At 30.8% G+C, this 24,804-nt stretch overlaps 3 protein-coding genes across 4 annotated transcripts; 2 read left to right on the forward strand and 1 right to left on the reverse strand.

The window, feature by feature from the left end:
• Nucleotides 2,270-4,079, forward strand: LOC109344141. Its single transcript, XM_019582774.1, has 3 exons — nt 2,270-2,448; nt 2,913-3,001; nt 3,729-4,079. The coding sequence occupies exons 1-3, from the start codon at nt 2,419-2,421 to the stop codon at nt 3,880-3,882; spliced, it is 273 nt and encodes a 90-aa protein (XP_019438319.1). The 5' UTR covers nt 2,270-2,418; the 3' UTR covers nt 3,883-4,079.
• On the reverse strand, nt 4,721-8,419 carry LOC109344142 (trihelix transcription factor GT-4-like). Of its 2 annotated transcripts, none has more exons than XM_019582776.1 (5): nt 7,880-8,419; nt 7,251-7,289; nt 6,236-6,367; nt 5,480-5,707; nt 4,721-5,141 (listed from the first exon to the last, which is right to left on the reverse strand). In XM_019582776.1, the coding sequence occupies exons 1-5, from the start codon at nt 8,415-8,417 to the stop codon at nt 4,939-4,941; spliced, it is 1,140 nt and encodes a 379-aa protein (XP_019438321.1). In that variant the 5' UTR covers nt 8,418-8,419; the 3' UTR covers nt 4,721-4,938. The 2 variants fall into 2 exon arrangements, with proteins under 2 accessions (XP_019438321.1, XP_019438322.1); XM_019582777.1 differs by having other exon boundaries at nt 4,727-5,141; nt 5,480-5,704.
• LOC109344143 (serine/threonine protein phosphatase 2A 57 kDa regulatory subunit B' theta isoform-like) lies at nt 18,918-24,356 on the forward strand. Its single transcript, XM_019582778.1, has 2 exons — nt 18,918-20,527; nt 23,713-24,356. The coding sequence occupies exons 1-2, from the start codon at nt 19,328-19,330 to the stop codon at nt 24,067-24,069; spliced, it is 1,557 nt and encodes a 518-aa protein (XP_019438323.1). The 5' UTR covers nt 18,918-19,327; the 3' UTR covers nt 24,070-24,356.

Raw genomic sequence — 24,804 nt, forward strand, 5'->3', positions numbered from 1 at the left:
ATGTGTTTTATATATTAATATTGTATTATTACCATTTATATATAATGTCATTAACTCTTCAAAAAAAGTAAGTAAAATAAATATTGAATAATATAATAATTGTGTATAAATATTTATATTGACAATGTGTAGATATTATATTTCAACTATCCTTGAAGGTGATGATGCAGTTTCAAAGCCGAAACTTATTGGGCCATGGCTAGTTATCTAAACCATAAAATAGCCATTAGATCATGGTAAATGGTTGGTAACCCTCTAATTTGTTTTTGAACTAATAAGTGTAGTGTCAAAATCCTCTCAAGTAATGGAGAGAAAAATGATTTTTTCCTTTGTATTTTAAGAGTAAAAATGTAATATCATTTTAAATAAAAAGGATATAAATGTTAATGTATTTTGTTTTTCCTTTCCTTTTTTACAGCATATAATGGAGAGGAATCTCACTCATAAGTGTACATTTAGGATAATGTTAAGTTGTGATATGGAGAAAACAAATTAGAGGATTTTTTATTAGGGATAGAACTCACGAAAACAAATACACAAGGGAGAGAAGGGGGAAAACAAATTAGAGGATTTTTCTTAAACATATATGTTATTCGTGCATTAATATGTTTAAGAGCATACATATTATTCTATGCATTCACATGGTTAAGAATATACATGCTACTTGTATATTTGCATGATTCAAACCTAACAAATATGTTATTATCTAGAAAACTAATAAATACTTATTACAAATAATTTATATTAATTTCTTATATATAGGTAATAGATAGAATAGAAAAATAATAATAAATACTAAATAGATTTTGGTGAAAAAGAAAGGTACGGGTCAGTTTTTTCTATAAAATAATAAAATTTGAAATGAAACTTTTTGGTAGGTTGAATAAGTTGAAATATTAGAAAGATTTTTTTAATCAATTTTTAAAAATGAGAAACTCTAGAAAATGAAATGTTTAATATGTTTGGGTTGGAAAAGTGACTTATGTCAATATCATGTGTATTAAGAAAAAATTAATGGAGTCATCACACATGATGGATGTTTTTGGGTGAGATTCTCCATGAGCTGACAAATGATGAGTAATAAATGTTATAATACGGTGAAATGCATCGGAAAAAAAATGTCATATGAATTAAACAAATAATCACATAATATAATGTGTGAAATATTATAAAAACATAAACATGTTTTGGAGGAATATTTTTTTATAGTAATATGCAATATGATAACAAAGCCTTTGTTTTTTTTAATGGGGAAAATATATTGACTAACATTTCAAACACACATGGTTGTTGGTAGAGACAGGCTGTTCAATTTGGACCATTCTTCCTTCTTAGTCTTCACGCAGAATAATAAAGGACTCTTTCATGCTTTAGAGATAAAATAATAGCAACAATTATCTCAAAAGAATAACAAAAAAATCGGTTCAAGTACATGTTTGATTCCTTTTAAGCAATGTTTTATGTTCGAATTTTATGGATGGAAAAACACTTACTGAAAGAGTTAGCATTACTTACATGTAGATGCTTTCGGTTTGGATATAATTGTCTCTAGTCCAAGAATACATGTAGGAAACAAAAAAAAATAACAGAAAAATATTAATGTTGGTCTAGTTGTCTAAAGCTTCGTCAAATCTCAGTCAAAAGTTCGATTTTTAATAACGATATTTGTTAGGAGGGTAAGTCACATACTCCAAAAAGAATTGATTCGTGGCCCGAGAAGAGTGAAAAATATTTTTAGTAGTATAAAAAAATAACATTAGAATATTCTATTAGATATATTTAATTAAAAAACAACATCAAAAACCCTCTTACACACGATTATGTTTTTTATTCTATTTAATAGAGTTATCATCACGAAGACACAAAAAAACTAATAACTTCATAATTTTCTAAAATAATAAAAAAATTCACAAATTACCCCTAAAACGATATAAATTAAAAAATAATAACTTTTATTTTTGGGTGAAAAAAAAGGAGTATATCATTGCCTTTTTATTCAAAATAAAAATAGTAATTAAGTACCCAAATAAAAGAAGTAGCAATTACTATGCATATTTACCAAAACAATGAGATTAATTAAAATAGAAACAAAATTATCATTGGAAAAAAATAAGTAATGTTTATTTAGCCATACTAAAAAAAGAAAAGAAAAGAAAAGTCCAAAAAAAAAGCAATGGCCCATATTTAAAGGCTAGCAACTAGGAAAACCAATCATTCACTATCACATTTAACCCTTTAATATTAGCATCAATATTTATATATATAAATATACTTGTCTCACAAGTTTTATTCTTCAGTTTTGTTCCTTGTTCTTGTTTTACAAGTAATAATAATAAGTTTCTTTTGAAGCAAGAACAGGGAATAACTAACATATAAACTTTCTTCTTCTACTTTCTCATCCTTTCATAACTTCTCAACATGGCTGCTAATAGATGGTTGAGACCTGAGGTATATTATTCTAATACCCTTCTTACTTTTTCATATTTCATATTCTCTTTCTCTTTGGTTTTCAATATATCACACTAAAATGTTATATCTTTAATCTTAAATGTTATGTCAAATATACAACAACAGAAAAATTCATCTTTTGTTCTATCAGTTATAACATCTTTAAGAAATACCTTCCTAAATATCCATATATATATATATATATAAATGTTCTTATATGTTTTGGCCCCTACTTTGGTTTTTTATAGATTGGTTGTGTTGCCATAAATATTTCATTGATCCAGTTCTGGCTTTGTTTTTATTTTTCCATTACCTTTATATGCATATATATGTTATATACTATGGTATAACATGGATCTGTTATTATCAAAATACAAATTTGTGATTCATATACTATGGTATAACATGGATCTAAAAAAAGATGATATTTTTAATGAGTTTTATTGTATGGTCACATGAAATAGGTATACCCGCTTTTTGCTTCAGTTGGTCTTGCTGTTGGGATCTGTGGAATGCAACTTGTAAGGAACATTAGCACCAATCCTGAAGTCAGGTACTTTTTGTTTGGTTTCGACTTCGTTATACATAGTCGTTCTTAAATCTGTATAAAAGATGAAAGTTGTATTAGGCAGTCGATAGATGATATAAAATTTTGTCGAATTTCTGGGTTTGGATTTCTTTTGATTCACACTCATTGTTCAGATTCAAAGGTTTCTAATTTTTCAAATTAAAAGTCCACATGAATGAATTATGAGACAGCCTGTAAAAGCTGTGTCATGTGCTTTCTCTATGAACAAAGTATCACTCTTCTCCAAACCTATTTTACATTTATTTTGTAATCATTCATCAAAAATAGATAATAATAGTCATAAAGTTGGTAGGTATAGAAAATTGTATTACAGAAAAAATTGGTGTGAAAATGTTCTTCTAATCATGTGTTCATGTGGAGTAATCAATAATGTAAGAATTTTATATATTGTCAATGCATCATCTGTCATTATATTTAATCATCGACTATTCAATAAAAAATAATTCAAATAAATGGTAAATGATGTAATGGTTATATATGAATTTTTATCTTTTATACCAGCGTACGTAGTTATTATACTTAATCTCATCCATTTATTTTTTTCAAATACAACAGACCACAAAGGTGAGTGGAAGGGTCACCTATATATATAAATAAATTGATTTACACTAGTATAATTCAATTTAAACGTAAACGGATCCCTTCTATATATACTAACGTGTTGACAACCACGACACTTGTAAATTTGCAGGGTAACCAAGGAGCATAGAACAGCAGGGATACTTGATAATCAAGCAGAGGGTGAGAAATATTCACAGCACTTTGTAAGGAAGTTTGTACGTGGCAAGAGTGCTCAGATTATGCCATCCCTCAACAAGTTTTTCTCTGATCCAAATTTGGAATAAAATCATATGCCAAACTCTCTTCTAGAAAAAGTGATTATTTGGGACTATTTTTTTTGGTTTTCTGGTATTGTCAATTGAGAAGTAGAACAAAGGAATTTGATTTTTCATATTAAGGGTATATGAAGATTATGATATTTGTGTTGATGGATGACATTATATTTGTCTAATAATAAAGTTTTATACTTTACATTTGCAAATGGTGTTGATATGTTTTCTTTTTTGGATATGATGTTATCTGAAAATTTATATACATTGTATACAAAAAAGGGTCCTCCCTCACATTTCTCAACAAATGATTTACTTTATGTCTTTTGAGTTTAATTTACAATTTAAGTATGTGTTATATAGAATTTTATTTGGAGAAAAAACTTCACTATATTCAAGTAATTATCAGCAAAAACTTCACTACATTTGGTTGAGTCCTTATGATTATAGGAATGGTCCATAAACTTTTTGTGTCTTTGTTCCCAACTAATCAGTATTTGTCAACAAATAAAAATAACATTTTATTTTAATTTTTTGACAAAAATAATATATTTACTCCACATGTTTAGATATAAGTGGACAGGACAGGATTGACGACACCAAATTGGAACAAGTGATCTCGATCGAGGATTATAGTTGTGTGAGTAAGTAGAAATGTCTTGGAGCATTGTGAATAGTGCAACCATATGATTGCTTCACATGAATCAATGTTTTTTGTATCAGAGGGTTCAAACTTGGGCATTTTCTTTTGTATTTTCTGGTAATGCTGGTACCTTCTCAGTATATGAATTTCATTTTTCTGAAAAAAGTATCTTATAGTTTATTTCATACCAAAATATCCATGTCATGCCATAACAGATGATGAAAAGTATCATTATATAAAATCATCACAAAACAGTAACATGTTTGAACAGCAAATGCATATTTACAGAACATGTTAAGACCAATGATTGGAACCGAATCTGTGCATATTCCAATAATATGCTAGATAAGCAGCATTCTAACATGTTACTAACATTAAATAGTATCCTCCAAAGTTCTACATGCAGCTTATACCATGAACCTGCACTCTCAACTCACACCGCGATATATGGCACCAGGTCGAAGATCATCCATATTGTCAATATTTCTATAGCCATTAAACTCCCTTAGACATGTCCAACCTCGGCGCGACAGAAAATCCCGGTAATCATCTTCAGTGTAGAAGATCTTCTCTTCAGTATGCACAGAGATATGGTCAGACTCATCATAGAGGCATATTTTAACAGCCATTCCTGCAAATGATAGTTTAGTGTTACAGCAATCATACAAGTCCAAAAGAAAGGGATGAAGGGAAGTAATTGTAATGTTGATAAACTATACTGTTGGTAGCTATATGTAATGTCACCCATTTTCAACTTGGTCCCTATCGAAAAAATTGCAGTTTAGCCCTGAATCTATGGGGTAGCATAAACTCAAACAGAAACTTCTAAACTAAACTAATGATTTTTGCAAATTTAATGGCTTCATTTGTCTCACAATGTCTTGCAAAGTGGCAACAATTTCTAGAATAATAAACTGCCCCTTTGAAAAAGAAATAATTAGAATAATAAACAGTCTCTAAGTTAAATACCTTCATCAAGGTGAAGAGTGTAATTTCCTAAAGGCATGTCACGGTCAATACTTCGGATAATTTGCTCTTCATCCTCCAACCAAAATGCACGTCGAGTTCTCAATCTAAAAGCAGCCTTGATTGCCTCCTTGATGGCTCCCGCAGTACCATCAATACCTATCCGCCTTGTATAATCACCCCATTTCACAGATATAACCCTGCCACAACATGGCTGACTTTCCCCACCTGCCAAAATGGGAAGAATCGGAAACAGAAATAAGAAAGTATAACGACTATCCCTTAGTTTAAAAAGGGCAGCCCAATGCACAAGGCTCCCACCTAATGAGATATGGGGAGGGTAGATGTATATGGTCTTACCCTCGCAAGCAAAGAGATCTGAACCCATGACCTCCAAGCTTCAGATCACAAGGCAAACAACCGTACCATTGCGCCGAGGCTCACCCTCTAGTATCTAGAGAAAAAAATGGTGGCCTAGTGCACGAGGCTCCTACCTAGTGGGTTTGGAGAGGGTAGATGTATGCAACCTTACCCTCACAAGCACAGAGACTTTTCCAACAAAAGAGGGTCCTAAATTTTTCAGGTTCTACAAAACTTGCTTCAAAAACATTAACCTATCCACAATTGCAGTACATATATTATAACAGTAAACAGTGCCTATATCATTAAGACACAATTATTAACTTTTATATTCTTTGCCATTTTTCTCTTTCATTGAGAGCAAGTACATATCAAGCTACAAAATTTTACATAGCTTACCATTCTCAGGAGTTTCTCTCCAATTCCAAGGAGGGATTCCACTTGCTGCAACAGCATCAGCTGAGGTAATGGCAAGAGGATGCCCATCATGATCCAAACTTCTCTCAAGGTTGAGTGTTGGTCTTCCGGTAGCTAAATGACAATTGTTTGAGAATTATGATAAACATGGAATGGCAACTAGTACTATGCAAAAAATGAATGGGTAAACATTCAAATGAGATCATAGATATATGCCTTAATTTGAAATATAACATATCCCTTGTATCTTAAGCTTCTTTTTCTTATTATCTTTCTGTTTCTTTCGCTTTCATAATTACTATCAAATATGAAATAGATAATTAGAATATGATAAATACAATTTTAAAAATGAATAACTATTTAAATTCTCATTTGAATATTAGTGATATTTATTATACATATTAGTTATTTATATTATTATATTTCTGGTAGGGTCCTAAGATCTGCGTTGCGATCTCACATTTACGACTTTTTATCCCTCCCGATTTTAGGTAGGATCTTGATTTTGAAAACCTTTCTAATGAGCTCCAGGTAAAATATGATAACCAGGACTATCCATTCTACACGAAGGATTCTAAACTCTCATTTGTCATTTCAACAAGCCCTTCAAAGTAACAACATTTCATCATTTATCCCAATATTCCCATCATTGAATGAAAATTTTACCACGAAAAAGAGTATACCAGAATTCTAAAAAACTGTTCATAGTAATGGCTAAACTTTCATGCAATGTACATGACTAATATGAGTGCATCAGCATGTTTATTCCTTATAAATAGTGTAGACATTCCACATGCATGTCTCAAGTGACTTCAATTTGCTACCTACCATTACAACTATCTAGTAGTACTACACCAAATGTTACATGCAGTTTTAATGATGCATTGGTGCTAAATGATTCATGAACTACCAAATATGAAATAATCAAGGAAACAAGTGGACACAATATAAGGTAGAACATAAGAACTTGACAGTGTAATATGTTACAATGACATACCTTCAACAGGCCCAAAAGAGATGCTAGTATCCTCAAAACCTGTACCGAAATATGAGAGTAAAGAATTGTAACTTGAGAGACATATTTTTTTCTTTTTCACAAACTGTCCACACATTTGTGTCCTATTTCAAGTGTTCCTACTATCTGCCCAACTTATGATGCAGATTCATACGTTATTTTTAGCTTAATTCACAAAAACTCATATCAAACGAGCCCTTAGTTAAAACCTTTTTCACCCTAATACACCCTCAATTATTCTAACATAACAAATAAACTAAGCTAAACACATCTATCTTTGCTAGCCGATCCTATAAGCCCGGATAAATGGTGAAGTTTGTGTTAAATAGTCGACAATTAACGTAAAACTTTGTTTGTTCAGAATCTATATGATATGATTTTTTCGATATAACCAAAGGTATCCCTCAACTTATGGGTAAGGAACTAATCTCTTTCGGTTTGTGTGGTTGCTCCTCCAAAAAAGTGTTGTCAATCGAACTTTTGACATTTCAAGTCTACCTAGGGATCTAACAGGCGCATAGTTGGTATTTCTATAATATGATATGAACAAATAAAGTAAAGTAACATTAGCAAGAACATAATTTAACGAATGAAAGTATGAAAAAAAGTACCTTTATCAAGAAAGTGCATAAAGGTGTCAACTTTAGGTGTCTTATACTGCAAATTCTTAACCCTCTCTCTCAAAATCTCATCAATCTCTTTATAACAACTCATCTTAACATTCCCACAATTATCTTGGTGCTTCGCTTTCTTGAACTCCTTAAGCAAATTCCTCCACTTATCAGTGCACATAGCCGGAGACCGATCGAACCCGTTTTCCCTCATCTTCGCAGAAATCTGGTCCCAGAGGTGCTTGTTCGATTTGGAAGTGTTGAAAAGCGCGTCCATCTCACGCCTCAATGCGATTAGGTTTCGAGTCTCGTCGTGAACCCATGTCTCCGCGCGTTTCTTGGGGGCTTTGAATTGGTCGAGTTCTGGGTCGTCGCCGCTGCTCTCGGTGAGGATTAGAGAAGGTGGCGGCGGTGGATGGAGGAGGTGGTGGTGGTGGTGGTTGTTATCGGTGGCGGTTAGTTGGATCATAATTTCAGGTGTTTGTTGTTGTTGTTGTTTATAGAAATGGAAGGGACGTGGATTTTGTAGTGAATACATGCTTTTTGATTTTAGAGTGTGTTGAGGAAAACATGTGCTTTGTATTTATGTACTTTCAAATAAAATAATATGTTGCATGTCTCAAAATCAATTCGGTAAGATTTTTTCCTTACTCGACTCTAAAAGTTGATCAAGTTATTTTTTGAACTCGAACCTATCTTAGATTCGAAGTTAGCCTAATTATAAATGTTGATTGAGTCGGTCTATGGATTTGACCATAAACCTGATTATATATAATATATACATTTTTTATATAAAGTTTTACCAATATTATTTATTATTATGGATTGAAAGTATATATGTGTATATATATATATTGTTAATTATGTATATATGATGAAAAATTAGTAGATTAATGATATTTTGACCAAAGAGATGTCATTACTTTGTACATAATTGAATAGAGATATATACAAACATGAAGAGTTAGCAACCATAGAGCGGGTACGGGTCGGGTCATACATGTCTCATACCCGACCCTAAATATTAATTGAGTCTAATTTTTAAAATCAAACTCGGTCTTAGATCTGATGAGATGCGGCCTTATTTGGGCACGATCATGATCATACCAAGTCGAGCGAGCGAGTAGGGTCGAGTCATGCTCACTCATAGCATCAACAACAACTTGGTCTAGTGATATAAGGTCTCAATGAATTATTTGATAGACCAAAATCTCAAGGGCTCTATTCCTAGGAACAAACTTGTTGGAATGGACAATTACGCATACTAAGATTAGTTCATTACTCATAAGGTGAAGGATATTCTTGATTATACTAAAATAATAATATGCTTTCTATTATACTCTCATCTATAAACCATTGAAGTTAGTATAATAATATAAGAGTTTAAAATCTATGTATTGATAGTGTAAAGTTTTTTACACCGTGAGAACATCATTCTCTATTGATTGTAATATTTTTGTTTGAAAGACAATAATAAATAACATATGAATGATGGAGTAAAAACATTTATATTGTGAATATATACCTATTAAATGCATAATATAATACTTGACTAGATTCTCAAATAAAAGGATTTATATTAATATTGTTGTTTTAGTAAATACAAGTTATTGGACAAAAATTAAATGTTTTAGTAAATACAAGTTATTGGACACAAATTAAATGTTTTAGGTTTCAATTTCAACACATTAAAATATCAAATTTTGGATTCGTTGAACCCATTTGGCGAGATTTTCTAAATCATAATTTCTCTTTTATTTAAACAAATCCTTTGTAAATTTTTTCTTATTGGTTAGAAAATATAAAATTATTGTATATTTAATTTATATTTTATTTTTCTCAACAATAAAAATTACTACTACATAAATGACATACATTTTACGACATCAAATATAGCTCTTTTTATATATTCTTAACAATGTATTGAATGAATAAGTTTAGAAATATTATGGAAAATGATGTCAAATAAGTATCTAAAATTTTGAAATAAAGATGTAATATAAATTTGTGTAGAATTGACCTATTTGACATCATAGAATTTTATAAGACAAATACTCTAATGTTTTGTTTAGTTCAGAGAATAAAATAGAATGAAATGAGTTGATTGTAAGAGTTGTTTGGTATGAAAGATTTAGAAGGGAGAGGAAATTAGTTTTTCAAAATAGACAATTTTACTCTTATAAAATAATGAGGACTTGATAAAGCTAAGGGCATTATCGTAAATACAAAAAAACTCTCATTCTTACCATTTCTTCTCGCATGAGAGAAGAAACTAAAAGTTGGTGGGTCCAACCACCTTTATTTTCTTTCTCTCCATACTCTCTTACCAAATGAGAGAAATATTATCATTCTCCTTCAACTCACTCATTCTTTCTCTTTCTTTGTTAATTCTCTTCAATCAAAGACAACCTAATTGTGATAAAGTTATTAACAATCTCAATTGTATATTCATAAAATATGATTGACTCGGAAAGCATGTTAATACCAAAATTGAGTGTAGATCCTCTCCCCTACTCAGAGTCTAGTATTGGAGAGTCTAAGTGGATTTTGCTAATTTTTAAATTTAATTTATTAGAAAATAATTTAAAATCAGGTTCATTAGATATTTTTTTTTGTATATGTGTCATGATCTTTATTTAGTATTAAGCTCTCAAGTATTAGTGATGATGTGAATTCATCAATACTCCTCTTAAACAATGATTAGTTAAAAGATAAAAAATATTAAATGTTACTATTAGTTAGTTTATCATGGTAACATTGGTACTATGGTTAGTTAACCATTGCCACATAGTCAATCGTGGTTAATTAATTAACCTTAATAAGGTTAGTTATCTAGAGTAAGCTAGCCATGGTTAAAATGGTGAACTACTGTTTGTTAATAAGTATAGTTAGGAGTGAGCAAGACCCGACTCGTAGATCTGTCTTAATACGACAACTTAGGAACAGGTCTGACCTGTCCAAATAAATAAAAAAAAGAAATACTCGATTAAAAGTGATAGACTCGTTGTCAAAAAACACGGGTTCAGATCTATGTTCGGGCCACCTGACATATCCCTTATAGTTATATATCAAGAATAGTTGAATAAGTAAATATCAATGCACATTATATTTAGCTCACATAACTCAAATACCTACAAGCTCACACAACATATTCACACCACTTATCATAAATCTTTATTCCTTGCCATTTTTTCATTGTGTAATTCTTCTGGGATAGTAAAGGACTGTTGCGACGAAAGTGAAGAACATTGTGGCGCTTAAGAGTTAGTTAATAGCTAGTTATTGTATTCATTTTTGTACGAACTTTTGTAGTTTATATACTAACGTATGTGGGATGCAGGGTTTAGTTAATTTTATATACAATTTATGACAATTTTGATTTTGCATGCTTAACGATTTGAGAAAAAAATCTACGTTTGTCATTTTGTCCTTTTCCAACTCGAATTCGTCCCTATCTTGATCCGTCTTATTTTGGACTTGTCTCTCATGTGTCCCATCTTAATTAGGGACGAGTTCTATTTCAAAAATTGATCTCACCAATATTTAGGGACGGGTGACAGACATGTTTAATCCAACCCAACCCGTGTCACGCTCACCCCTAAGCATAGTAAGATTAGTTAACTAGAGTTAGTTAACCATAGTTAATTAATTAGTCATGATTAAGTTAGTTAACCTAATTGAGTTTAGTAAATCAAATAACAAATACATAAAAAACAAAATAAAATGCTACATGTCCTAGCCACTTTGAGGTTTCTACTTAGACAAGGTGATAATATAAATGAGGTGCTTTATTTATTAGTTTTTTACTTAGAGTAAATATATAACAAACAAAACATTCACAACACATAAATAATTATTTTGGTTAAAATAAAAGTATAATAATCTCAAAGTCTTCAAATACAATGTGTTAAATATGTTTTCAAACAAATTTTTCTCACAACCCGATCAAATCATTTAATCTCATTTTTTTATACTTTTCATTTTTAATTACTTTAATCCAATTTAATTTTTGAAAATCATACAAATAAAATTGAATTAAATAAAGTTAGTTACATTGGATAAACATTAACCCAAACGGAATTAACTTATCTCATAATTGATTTGTTTCACTTTTGTAAATCTATTAGTTTTAATACCTAAAGTTGTATCTAGAAACTAAAAAAATTAGACAAGGAGAAGTTATAAATGTTATTCTAAAATAATCAATTAAGGTCAATGTTAATCTTTCAAAATAAAAAACAATAAGCTACCATCGTTCTAAATTAAAAAACATATTTTCTGTATCAAAAAGTGTGTCAATTGGTTATAAAAATACTTTAATATTAAAATTTTAATTTAAATATATATTTTTTCAAGATATATGAAGTGACACACTTTTATAGAACATCAGATGTGATCTCATATCTCACATGTAGACTATAATAACCTAAAGTAAAGGTATACACCCCACAACTATTAAAATGACACAAATTTATTATTTTTTTGGATTGATTTAGTTCCTACAAAATATATGATTTGGATTCTTAAAAAATAATATCAAATCAACCAAGTAAACTAAACTAACCCATAAAATATGATCAAAATTAGGTTTTTTAAATTGCTTGGTTGTGACAAAAGCATCTATAACCCTACCTCTATCCACAACAACAAAGAAATAGATTACCAAAATTTAGGACAAAATCTATTTAAATAGACATCATTTTTTATTTAGACATGGTTTTTTCTAAAATGAGACAATCTAGCTTAACTAACTCTTTGCCAAATTATTCATTGATTGAGATGAAAGAAAAGGATCCACCACATCTAGCTACAAGGTTATTTATTATATAAGTAAATGTCAAGTATAAAATATTTCTTAGAATTGCATTGTTCGTCTAATTTTTCTCTCTAAATCGAAACAACAGAAAGAATATGGATTCAGGTATGTCTTGGGCTGATCAATGGGACAATAATCCCGACCCTCCTCCTTCATTGGACAAAGACAAGAAGAAGGGAAAGGATGGTTCTAGTGCTAGCAAATTGAAGAATGTGATGACCCTTCAATGGATGAAAGATCTTAGAAAGAAAAATCAGAAATGATGAAAACATGGTTTGATATTGTTGTGTTTACTTTTTAAGATGTCTTTGTCTCTTTGTACCTAAAGAATATGTAATTATGGTTGTACTTTTCTGAAAATGCCATGTTTAACTAAAATAAATTCCATGTTCATTAGTTTAATAGTTTTCTTATGACCCCACATCTTCATTACTTTTTTCTAGTACAAATCATATCTTCTCACTTTTAGGTAAAGAATTAATCAATTTTGGGGTTTGTGACTAACTTTTTCAATAAATATTGCTTATAAGAATCGAACTATTAACCTTGGTCTTCCTGATAATCTATCAAAATCTTATATTGTGAAGAAGATCTTTGCTCCTGACCTTGGCAAGGTTTTGATGAAGACACCAACATCACCAAAAAAAAGAAAAGGAAGAATACTTATGAAGACAAAAAAGATTAAAGCTGCAAGAAAATTAGATTAAGTCTCTATAGGTACTTCTATCCTACAACTCTTAAATATACAAAGTAGTAATGCTCAAACTATTTTTAAAGAAAAATGAAACACTTCAAAAATACTTAAAACATTTTTCAAAAATAGTGCGTGACGGGTTACTTCATCTAACTAACAAGTTACGTGTGTGAGAAAAAGAGTTATTCAACTTAAAACTGTTCAGAGTAATCTATTACTGCCTTTGAGTAACAAATTACCAATTTTGAAAAAGTTGAGTAACTGATTACCTAAATGGTGTAATCGATTACTCTAATTCGTTTTTAAAAGAACAGTGGACAGAGAGTTTGGGTAATCGATTACCCACTATCAATAATCGAGTACTGAGAGTTATTGCAAGAGATTTCAAATTTCAAAATGAAATGTTTTCACTCCAAACAAAATCTCTTCACTTCAAACAACTCCTACACTTCAGAAAGGCACAATGAGTGTTTGGAAAGTCTATATAAAGACTCTAACTCTCACAACACAAATACACAACAATACACAACTCTTATAAAATTTTCAAAAGCTCTTAAACTTATTCTGGAGTTATTTCTTTACACTTTTTGCAACTAGCACTCAAACTTTCAAAAGTTATTTTTCTGAAGTTGCTTAGAAGTGTTTCAAAGTTTTCTAAAAGAGCATTATTATTTAGTATACTTAAAGAGTTGATTGGATTGCAAGTTATACTACTTTTATACTTGTAAAGGCAATCTGCCATTGTTGTACATTCTTCAATATTGTTGCAGAATACTTTCTTTCACGTTGTCTGAAAAGAAAAGAGATTAGAATCACTTGGAAATGTGTTTTCCAAGAGTAAATAAGAATTAGGGAGTGTGTAAGGTACATAGAAATCTCGGGGTGAGATATTGTAATTACAACTCATAATTCTTAGTGAAAAAATCTCTTGTGATACAAGAGTACTGGACGTAGCCTTCGGTGGACAAGAATGTGAACCAGTATAAAATCTTTGTGTACTTTCTTCTCCCTTGTCTCTTTGATTTATTCTTTTTTATTTTTTGCATATATTTTCTGCTGCACGTTAACTCTTGTTTTTGCAGAAAAAGTGGCAATAATTTTTAAGTCAACTAATTCACCCCCTCTCTTAGTTGCAACCTCGTTCTTACATATATCACTAGACCAATGTCTTATTGGTACATTATCATTAGTTTGGTAGGGTGTTAAACCAAAATTCATATTATTGTTTCCAGAAAATATTATGTGTTCACATAACGTATCTGTGATCATACTTATTTCGTTTGGATTATGAGATTTAACCACATAACTTACTACAAATATACAATAATCTTTATACATTATATTTTAACATTTTGATTAATTAATTAAACTAGATGAATATTTTTTGTATGAAAATGAAAATGTTATATTTTCATCACAACTTTGCAGTTACCATCATCAACCATGTTCTTATCAAATCGTGGATAAAAAACAATGTCATCTTGGTTGGACTTTTTTTATTGATATAAATAAGTTAAATTTATTTTTATTATCATGAACGTTTTTTCATGGCATGAGAATGAAAAATACCTCATAACTAGGGTTCTTGTGTATTTTTATATCTTTGATAAATTTATTTAGTAATAATTATAATTATTATTATATAATGAGTAACTATTTATTTCAAAACTTTCTTAAGTATGTATTAATTTATGCTTTTGCTTTGGGATGATGAAATGGAATATTACAAAAAGTGAAGAGGACAAATGAAAGGAAATGAAATGAGAGTCACATTCATATTGTTTTGTCATTTTCTTTATTGGCACATTTAACTTTGTATTTTTATGGTATTTGTAATTCTAAACCTTTAATACTTTATATTTCCATGTGCCAATACTCTTGAACATTAATCCTAATGTTATTATACTTTGTCACTATATGCCCACAAACAATATATCATATGTAGAAATTATTTCTTTTTGCTATGTCTTAATACTACAATTTATTTGTCTCTTTTCATTTAAACATTTTGAGATGAATTTAATTTTGAAGTGAATGAGTAAGTTTTTGATAATGTTAATGATTTATTTGGGAGTCTTGTGGAGGACAATGAAGGAATATGATAGTTTTGGAAATAGTCTATCTTATTTGAGACCCGGTGGAGAAAGTATAATACCTAAATTTTGACATGCAATTCATTGAGCACATAAATATATTGAGCGTGTCACCGGTATCACCTCAATTCTGACATGTGATCTCCTCAACCCATGAATATATTGAGCGTGTCACCCATCACCTTAAATACTCCCTCTAGCATTTTATTCACTACAAAGGGGAGCCTCTCGTAACTCGAATTCGTAATCTCAGGGACAAATAGTCACTTCCCCCATCTCTTGATGGTTGATAGAGAAAAACTTGTATGGAAACGTAACCGACACGTCAAATTTGGAGACACATACATTTATGTTTGTAAGTGTTATCATTTAATAATAAATTTTAAATAAATTGATTTTTGTAGTGTGTTATCAATAATCTATTGGTTATCTCTATATAGATATGTCATCACACAAATATTAATTCTCCTCATTTCCAAACATAGATTAGTTACATCAACCATCACCCCAATTCTTTCCTTTACCATCATTTCAAATTTTTGGTGAAGCACTTATAAAAAGTTAAAAACCCTACCACAATATTAAAACTTTACCTAAATATTTTCCAAAGTACTAGGTAATTGAGGGATATATCACTGAACATTTTATGTTATATAATTTGATATTTTTTCATACAACAAATAAAAATATATTTATTTTCTCACTTATTCTTTATCTTTTATTTTTACATAAATCTCAAAAAATAAATACAAAAGGGGTTCACTGTTATGGACTTTTCATAAAATATTAAAAAATTATTTCTAATTTAAATTTAATCCTAAATGATAACACCAAAAACATAAATAGACTTACTTCGAATATAATTATGGTCAAGATAAAGAAATCTCTCCCATTTCCCCTCTAATCATAGCCACATATCTTATTTCATTCAATATATACTTTAGGGTTAAGTTGTTTGTTCCAACAAAAATATATCATAGATTAGTAAGTATTTATAAATATTTGATTATAAATAAATGTGTATATATAATTAATAATGATGAGTATTGTATTTGAGTACCATTTTTTGGATAAGAATAAAGTAGAACGTTGAAGTAATTTCTTTTTTCTTTTTATTAAAATGGACTGTCGAGTTAGTTTCTAAATTATTTTGAAGAAACTCAATTTAATTTGATTGGATCAAAATTTTCATGTTCCAAAATGACCCACTTTTTATATGATTAAGAGTGTAAACTAATATTGTTTATAAGCCCGATTAGTGGTTAGAGGGATTAGATTAGACTATCCAAATCTCATATAGTTAGTTTAAAGATAATACTATTTATCAAACTAATGAAAGAATATTTCAAGGGATTTAGGAGTATTTTATTTACGTGCTTAACGGACTTTATAAAATAAAAAAAATGTATTTTCCGTAAATTTTATATTCTGTCACTATATCTAATCATTATTGACTTTTAAAAATAATTTAAATAAATAATAAATAATATAATGATTGTATATAATTATAACTGTTTAACATTTGTTTACTTTTTGAAAAGTCAATTACGACTAAAAATAAATAATGAATAATATTCGGACGATGTGAGTGTTACATTTTTTGTGTCTTTTTTCTATTGGTTATGATCTTGTAATTATATATTGCATCTTGTAGTTTTGGGTGCCGATTCCATTCGTGTTTTTGTGTTGACTTCAAAGTTCAAATTGGTTGAAAATCAAACACTACTGACTTGACTATTTCTCTAGAAGAATGGTAGAAATAGAATTATAGAACCAAACATTAAAACACAATTTCCAAGTCAATAAACAACAACACCCAAAAGAAATAGTCATACCATGTTTGCTTTGTGTATTAAACCTAATCAATATATCATAATCATGTGTTGGTTCATGTACGGTGTCGGGTTCGAGTCTTGTGGATGAAAAAAATACTTGCTGGAAGAGTTAGTCTCACATACCTGTGGATGTTCCCAGCTCGGACAAGATTGTCTCAAATACTTGCGAGGACACACGTGGGAAACAAAAAAACCTAATCAATATTTTATTTTTTATTATTACAATATCTCTTCTATCGCATGTGTTTTTCCCATTTCTCCATCAATATTCAATTCATTTGTGCCATGCTTTAATTTTAAGTCTACCCAACTTTGATTGATCATGGTGAAAGGAAATTGTGATCTTAAAACAAATATTTTGACCTTTAATCCAATTTTTTTTTGTACTAACAAGAGTATTCATTGTTCCTAGGATAAAACACTAATCTATTTCGGGGTACGTGTTTATTTCTCTCAACACATTTTATTCTTATGAATCAAACCATTGATATTTTGGTCATACTGAGAATATAATGGATTGTGAATTCAATTGAAAATGTTGTACCTAACTATTGAAAAAGTAAAAAAAGTTTATTATAGATTTGGATATTGAGATTATTCCTTTATTATAAATATTATAAAATTGTTACATATTATATGTTTACTATATTTGATAAACTTTGATGTTTATGGTATATATATGAGTTAAGAATTTACTAAATTTCCATTCGATTAAAATAACATTACTTAATACATACCAAAAATTACATTAAAGATAAATGAAGAAATAGAGGCACTAAAATGAGTTATGAATAAAAATATATTTGTAAATAAAAAATGAAAAGATATATTGTTTTTTAAAGCATCTAAAATTTAGAAATTTTTAAAAATATCAAAAGATATAAAATAGATACAATATGTGGAAAAAAATTAGAAGCAAAGTTCACTTTAATAATTTAATATATAAAAAATATCAATCTGAAATTCTAACCATACATATATTTGATGAAAAAAAGTTAATATTTATACCATTAAATTTTTTATACAGTTAATATATAATTCATTATTCTATTTTTATTTAAAACTTAATGAAAATTATTATATTAATGGTGAATGGTATTTTATAAGTATAAAAAATCTTACCATACCTATAATGTATATGTACTATTTTGAAAAAAAGTTCAACTAACGTGGTCAAAATGTATCAAATAAATGATAAAATATTATCTGTTTGTAATTTAAAATCCACTTTTATTTAATGAGTTTGATATGTATATGATGATAACATAAATTAAAATACTAACAAAATATTGATTTAGTGACGTAAAATCCTACTAAATTCCTAATATTAAAGGTTTGATTCTTGAAAAATAACATTTGTTGGGAGAACAACCACAAACCCCTAAAAAAAGATTAGTTTCTTAACTAAAAAATAATGAATACTTCTACATTATTGACTATTTCAAAAAATATAAATAAATATTGGACAATATATTGAGTAAAAAATTATAATCTAAATATAATAAAAGAATGATAGATAAGAAATTTTAGATATTAAAGTTGTTTTATTTATTACACGAAGAATATAAATAAATGAAAACAAAAAAGGATAAAGATAAATCCGAAGAACATTCTCCTTCGTCGTCTTTACCTTTTGCGTTTCAAAGATTTTTCAGTCTCTCTCATTTTCAATTTCTGAATTTCTCAACCTTTCATTTCTGATTTCAACCATCACTGTTTCTTTTTTCAATTATTTTCCCTTAACCCTTGTTTTCATCTTCATATTTTTCTCAATCATCGAATCAAAATCGAACCAATTTGGGTCTTCTTCACTTAAAAGAGAAATGGGTTTTCTTCTTCTACCCAGATAAGTGTTAAACATGTTACTGTTACTGAACCCAGTTCAATAATTGTTCTTAATTTCTGTTATTTATAATAAAAAAACAAACTTTAAGGTTTATTCGTTGTATTTAAGGTTGTTTGTTAATTGTTATACTACTTTGTTCAGTGTTGTTTTTTGTTTCATGAATTATGTTCAAACAAATATTTAGTAAACTTCCTAGAAAATCTTCATCAAAAGGTGGTTCTTCTGATACTAATAGTGGAAGAAGCCATGGTGGTGTTAAAAGCAATGATCTTGCTACAAAATTGGCGGGTTTGGGTTCGGCTTCTGTTTCGCAACCCAATCATGGTAATATTAACAACAATAGAGCTCAATTACCAATTGGTGTGAATGAAAATCAAAACCCCAATGGGAATTTGAGTTTCAGTTCTTATGAAGCATTGCCTGCATTCAGGGCTGTTCCGAATTCCGAGAAGAATGCGTTGTTTATCAACAAGCTGAAGATGTGTAGTGTTGTGTTTGACTTCATTGATGCTACGAAGAACCTAAAGGAGAAGGAGATTAAGAGGCAGACTTTGGTGGAGCTCGTGGATCACGTGACTTCGGCTAATGCGAAATTCTCAGAGAGTGTGATACAGCAAGTTGTGAGAACGGTGTCCGCGAATATATTTAGGATGCTTAGTCCTCAGCTGCGCGAGAACAAGCCTATTGATGGCGTTGAGTTGGATGAGGAGGAGCCTTCGATGGATCCTGCGTGGCCTCATTTGCAGATTGTGTACGAGCTTTTTCTGCGATTTGTGGCCTCGCCCGAGCTGGACGTGAAGGTAGCTAAGAGGTTTATTGATCAATCCTTTGTTTTGAGGCTGCTTGATTTGTTTGACTCTGAAGATCCTAGAGAAAGGGAGTACTTGAAAATGACCCTTCACCGAATCTATGGGAAGTTTATGGCGCATCGCCCTTTTATCAGGAAAGCAGTCAATAACATATTTTTTAATTTTATTTTCGAGACTGAGAAGTATAATGGTATTGCTGAATTCCTTGAATTTCTGGGGAGCATCATTAATGGTTTTGCACTGCCTTTGAAAGAAGAGCATAAACTGTTTCTTGTCCGTGTGTTGATTCCCCTTCACAAACCAAAGAGCTTGGCAATGTATCATCATCAGTTATCTTATTGCATTACTCAGTTTGTCGAGAAAGACTGCAAGCTTGCTGATACCATTATTAGGGGATTATTGAAGTACTGGCCGATAACGAATAGTTCAAAGGAAGTTATGTTCTTGGGTGAGTTGGAAGAAGTCTTAGAAGCAACTCAACCTCCAGAATTCCAGCGTTGTATGATGCCATTATTTCGCCGAATTGCACATTGTTTGAATAGCCCCCATTTTCAGGTATGAAAATTTCAGTGCTTTCCGTTTTCTCTTTTTTTGTTTGCCCTCTACTTGATTTCATGTGGAAGTTGCACCTGACTTTCGAATTGGTTCTCGGTTGCAACCTCATTGATACTGAATATTATACCTTATCAGTTCACTTCGTCTAGTTGAAAAGCCATTTAGCTACCAAGAAATCTAAAAAAAAAGTTTTGCATCACCAAATTGCTTAATTCATATTTTGTTTTAAACATAAGTGCTTGTGTAGTGCAATAGATGAGCTAATAAACTATTATAATGACATGGGTAACCCTCCCCTATAAGCTAGCTTTTACGGTGTAGTTAAGTCTAATTATTCTAACATGGTGTCAGAGTCTATCATGATGTTGGATCACCCGCAAATGTTTAGTCCTACAAATTTCATGCTCCATATGTTCAGTCCTAGGCGTGGGGCGTGTATTTTAAGTGTATGCCCCACATCGGTTGAGTATATGAATGATGAATCGTGTACAATGACTTTTGCAAACCTCTCCCGTAAAGAAACTTCAATCTTTTTGTTTTCTGAAGCCATATGCTGAATTGCTGATATGTCCTCTTAAAACATTGAAATCATTCAAATCTCTGTTCTCTAATGACTTGGACTTCAATTGTACGTGGTAAATAATCATAGTATCATGAATGTGTTTGTGTGGTTAAGACCTCCTATAGGTGCTGGATCAGAATTGCAGTCAATGCTGAGATTTTATCGACTGAACACAATTCCCAGTAATTCGAGAGCCTGGCCTCTTACCTTGGGTATTCGAGAGATCCTACACTTTCCTACTCAAATTGACTCCTAAATCTTTTCAAAATCCAAAATGGATCTCTCTCTCAACTCATCCTCTTATCTTATATATAGCCAATAAATCCCAGCCCTCAACTATTAAATAACTAAACAACCTCAAGTCCTCAACAAACTAACTGAGATGGTTACCTAATAGGCTAATACCCTTACTTTTCTCCGATGTTTTTCCATTCCAATACGCAAGAATATTGCATAGTCGTAAATAATTTAGGGGTACAGCTAGCTTGCAATAAATATTAGTTTTATGTCAATTGTCATTGCTTTGTTTGACAGAGCCAAAAAAAAACAGCTAAAACATGCAGATCATGATTAAGTGTATACTCATATTCTACTCCAAACCCTGCCTGCGAAATGTCTTGAGAAATAAAAAGCAATAACTGTGGTCTGTGATTTTCACTATTGCAGATTTTGATCATGCTGCAAGTTTATAACCTTCATGTTGTATACTAATATTGTATTTAGTTGGAGATATTTCCATTGACACCCTCCTCTCTCTCCCTCTCGTGTAATTAACTTATATTCTGTCAAGTAATTGAGTATGGTAAAACTAAAAACCCGTCTTTTATTAAAAAAACTATGGTAGAAGTCTACGCTGTTAGAAGAAGGCTGAAGTATAGGTTCATATATTAAATTTCTCTCATGTGCCCTCTCACGAGAAAGCTAAGCTTGGAAGAAGCATATGCCCACCAAAATCTTATGCTAAATTAGTTTTAATTGAGATTTGAGAGAAAGGGTGTAGCAAAAGTTCAGCTCTTGACCACTTGGTTGGAGAGGCTTCGGTACCATGTTTACTTGACAAATATCCAAAAGCTTATGCTGTTAGTAGAAGCCAGAAGGCCTGAGTTATGATTTTTATTAATATCTCTTAACAGATTTAGTGTCACCTCTAACATGTCACTCACTGTTTAGAGTACTTCCTTTCATAATTCCTTAAGGTTTTTTCTCGTGTTTTGAAATGTAAGCCTATGTCTTAAAAGATAATTTTGCCAGTTCAATATCCTTGAGAGGAGATAGGTTTTGTTAGCCATGTAATGCAAAACCTCTTTGTTTTATATTTTTTTATAACTTTCTGTTCAATATGGGATGCCTATTAAACTGGAATGATAGCAGATGCTTTCGGTAACTCTCCTCTTATGGGCATGCCCTCAATGCAACGGTACAATTGTTTTCCCCATTACCTGGAGGTCATGAGTTCAAATCCTGGAAACAGCTGCTTTGCTTGTGAGGGTAAGGCTGCATTCATCTACCCTCCCTAGTCCCCACTAGGTGGGAGCCTCGTGCACTGGGCTGCCATTTTTGGTTAGCTGGACTACATTTAAATGCAAATCGTCTTCTATTTTATTAGTCAATTTTGAATGTTGATGTTTCTATCCAAGAGACAAACATACCATTATCTTTGTTTACTCATTTGCAATTTGGAGCTACCTACAATTTTAAAGAACATATTATGTGATATTATATGAGAGGTATCCGTTACACCCAGTTAAGTTACACTAGTTCATTTAATCTCAGTCATTCATTTTCTTAAATCCAACGAACCAATTAGGTGAAACTTAAAAGTTATTTAACATTTCTCTTTTTCTCTCTCAACATGTATTTCACTCACCCATTTGGTCCGTTAGATTTAAGAAAATGAATGACTGAGATTGAGTGTAAGTAGTGTAACTTAACTTGAGCGTAAACGGATCCCTCCTATATATATATATATATATATTCTATCAATAATTGTACTGTTAGGCTTGACTTTGATGTTAATGATTTAATGATGGCACTTTTAGTTAATTCATTCCATAGTCCACTTTAAAAGTTTTGTGATCCATAGTAATAGTGATATTAACCAGAACTCCACACAAGAAAATCAAAACAGTAAACACTCAACAATGGAGAAGGAGAATGTGTATCATCTCAGAATAGGTAAGTTAATTACAGTGGAATGTGTACTGCCACAGAGCTGGGCTCTTACAGAGAAAAGAAGAACGCAAATGTGTATTGTTTAGATGGTTCTTATTCATTTTGGAAGTGCTTGCTTGAATGAGAAATGCTCCAAAGATTTCATTACTCGTACTTTTAAGTTGAGTGCGTATTTGTGCAATTGTAATGTTACCTTTCAACGGGTAGACCCGCTTTTTTGAATTGCTATTAAATTGTCTCTATTGCAATTTGCTAGAGTTCGTCTACACTGGACGAGTGACGAATGATGATATGGATACAATTATGTTTATAGTGCGTTGTGAAAGTGCTAAAGTCGGACCAACAAATCTCATCAATGATTTTTTCTATTTTAAGTATGGAATTTCTGTTGCTAGATAGTATTTTCTTGTGACTGTCCACAAATATGAATTTCGTGTCTCTATTTTCCCAGGTTGCAGAAAGAGCTTTGTTCTTGTGGAACAATGATCACATTGTGAACTTAATCAGACAAAATTGCAAAGTGGTACTGCCGATAATCTTTCCTGCTTTGGAGAAAAATACTAGAAGTCATTGGAACCAGGCTGTCCATAGTTTGACTTTAAATGTGCAGAAGATTTTCAACGATTTGGATCCCGATCTATCCAAGGAATGCTTGCTAAAGTTTGAGGAAAATGAATCAAAGAAAGATGAAATAAACGAAGATCGTGAAGCCACTTGGAAGCGCTTAGAGGAGCTTGCCACAAAGAGAGCTGCAAATAGCGAAGCTGTGCTTATCGGGAGAGTACTCACTCACAACTCTGCAGGTTAGATAGAACTCGAATATGTGTTGTGCTTCAATAACTTCATTTTTTTTTTCCGGAACGAATTTATATTATTTTTTTGGATGTGATGATGGGTTGGGGAAGAGGGGTTAAGTTGAATGTTTTCTTTTTCACCTTGCTATGGTTAATAGCACATATCACATGTGCAAAAGGCAACATCCAAACCTTAACTAGTATAAGACTTGTACTTTTGTAAATTGTACCTAGACTTGCCACTTTTGCACTTTGGGCACTTTTCTTTTTAATGATTTTTCTATGAACATTTCTTCATTAAGACTAGAAATTTGATAAATATGGCGAAAGAAAAATGGGAAACGACAATTGTTCAGAGGAGAAAGATGATGAGAACAAGCTATACCATAGCTACCCGAAACGCTTTACGGGTACACACACTTGGTTCATTTAGATAAACTGGTTCATGGCATCTAAAACAAGTTCATTACATGTTGGGTAAGGTTAACGACATACTTTCTTTAAAGCGAACCTGATGCATGGCATATGAAGCAACAAGTTCATTATGCGGTATATAAGGTTAATGAGAGAATCCAGTATACAAGGTTAATGAGAGAATCTGGTAACTACGAGGTTAGCGATACCAGCCTCTAAGTAGCTGGTATACAATGCAACCTCTTATATCATAAAGTTGCTTATATTCATTACATGTTTGGTATTCCAATGGAATTGTACTTGGTTCCAAGTAACTGTTTCCTATTCCTTCATAA

The sequence above is a fragment of the Lupinus angustifolius genome, chromosome LG03 (genome assembly GCF_001865875.1).
Source record: "Lupinus angustifolius cultivar Tanjil chromosome LG03, LupAngTanjil_v1.0, whole genome shotgun sequence".
NCBI lineage: Eukaryota > Viridiplantae > Streptophyta > Magnoliopsida > Fabales > Fabaceae > Lupinus > Lupinus angustifolius.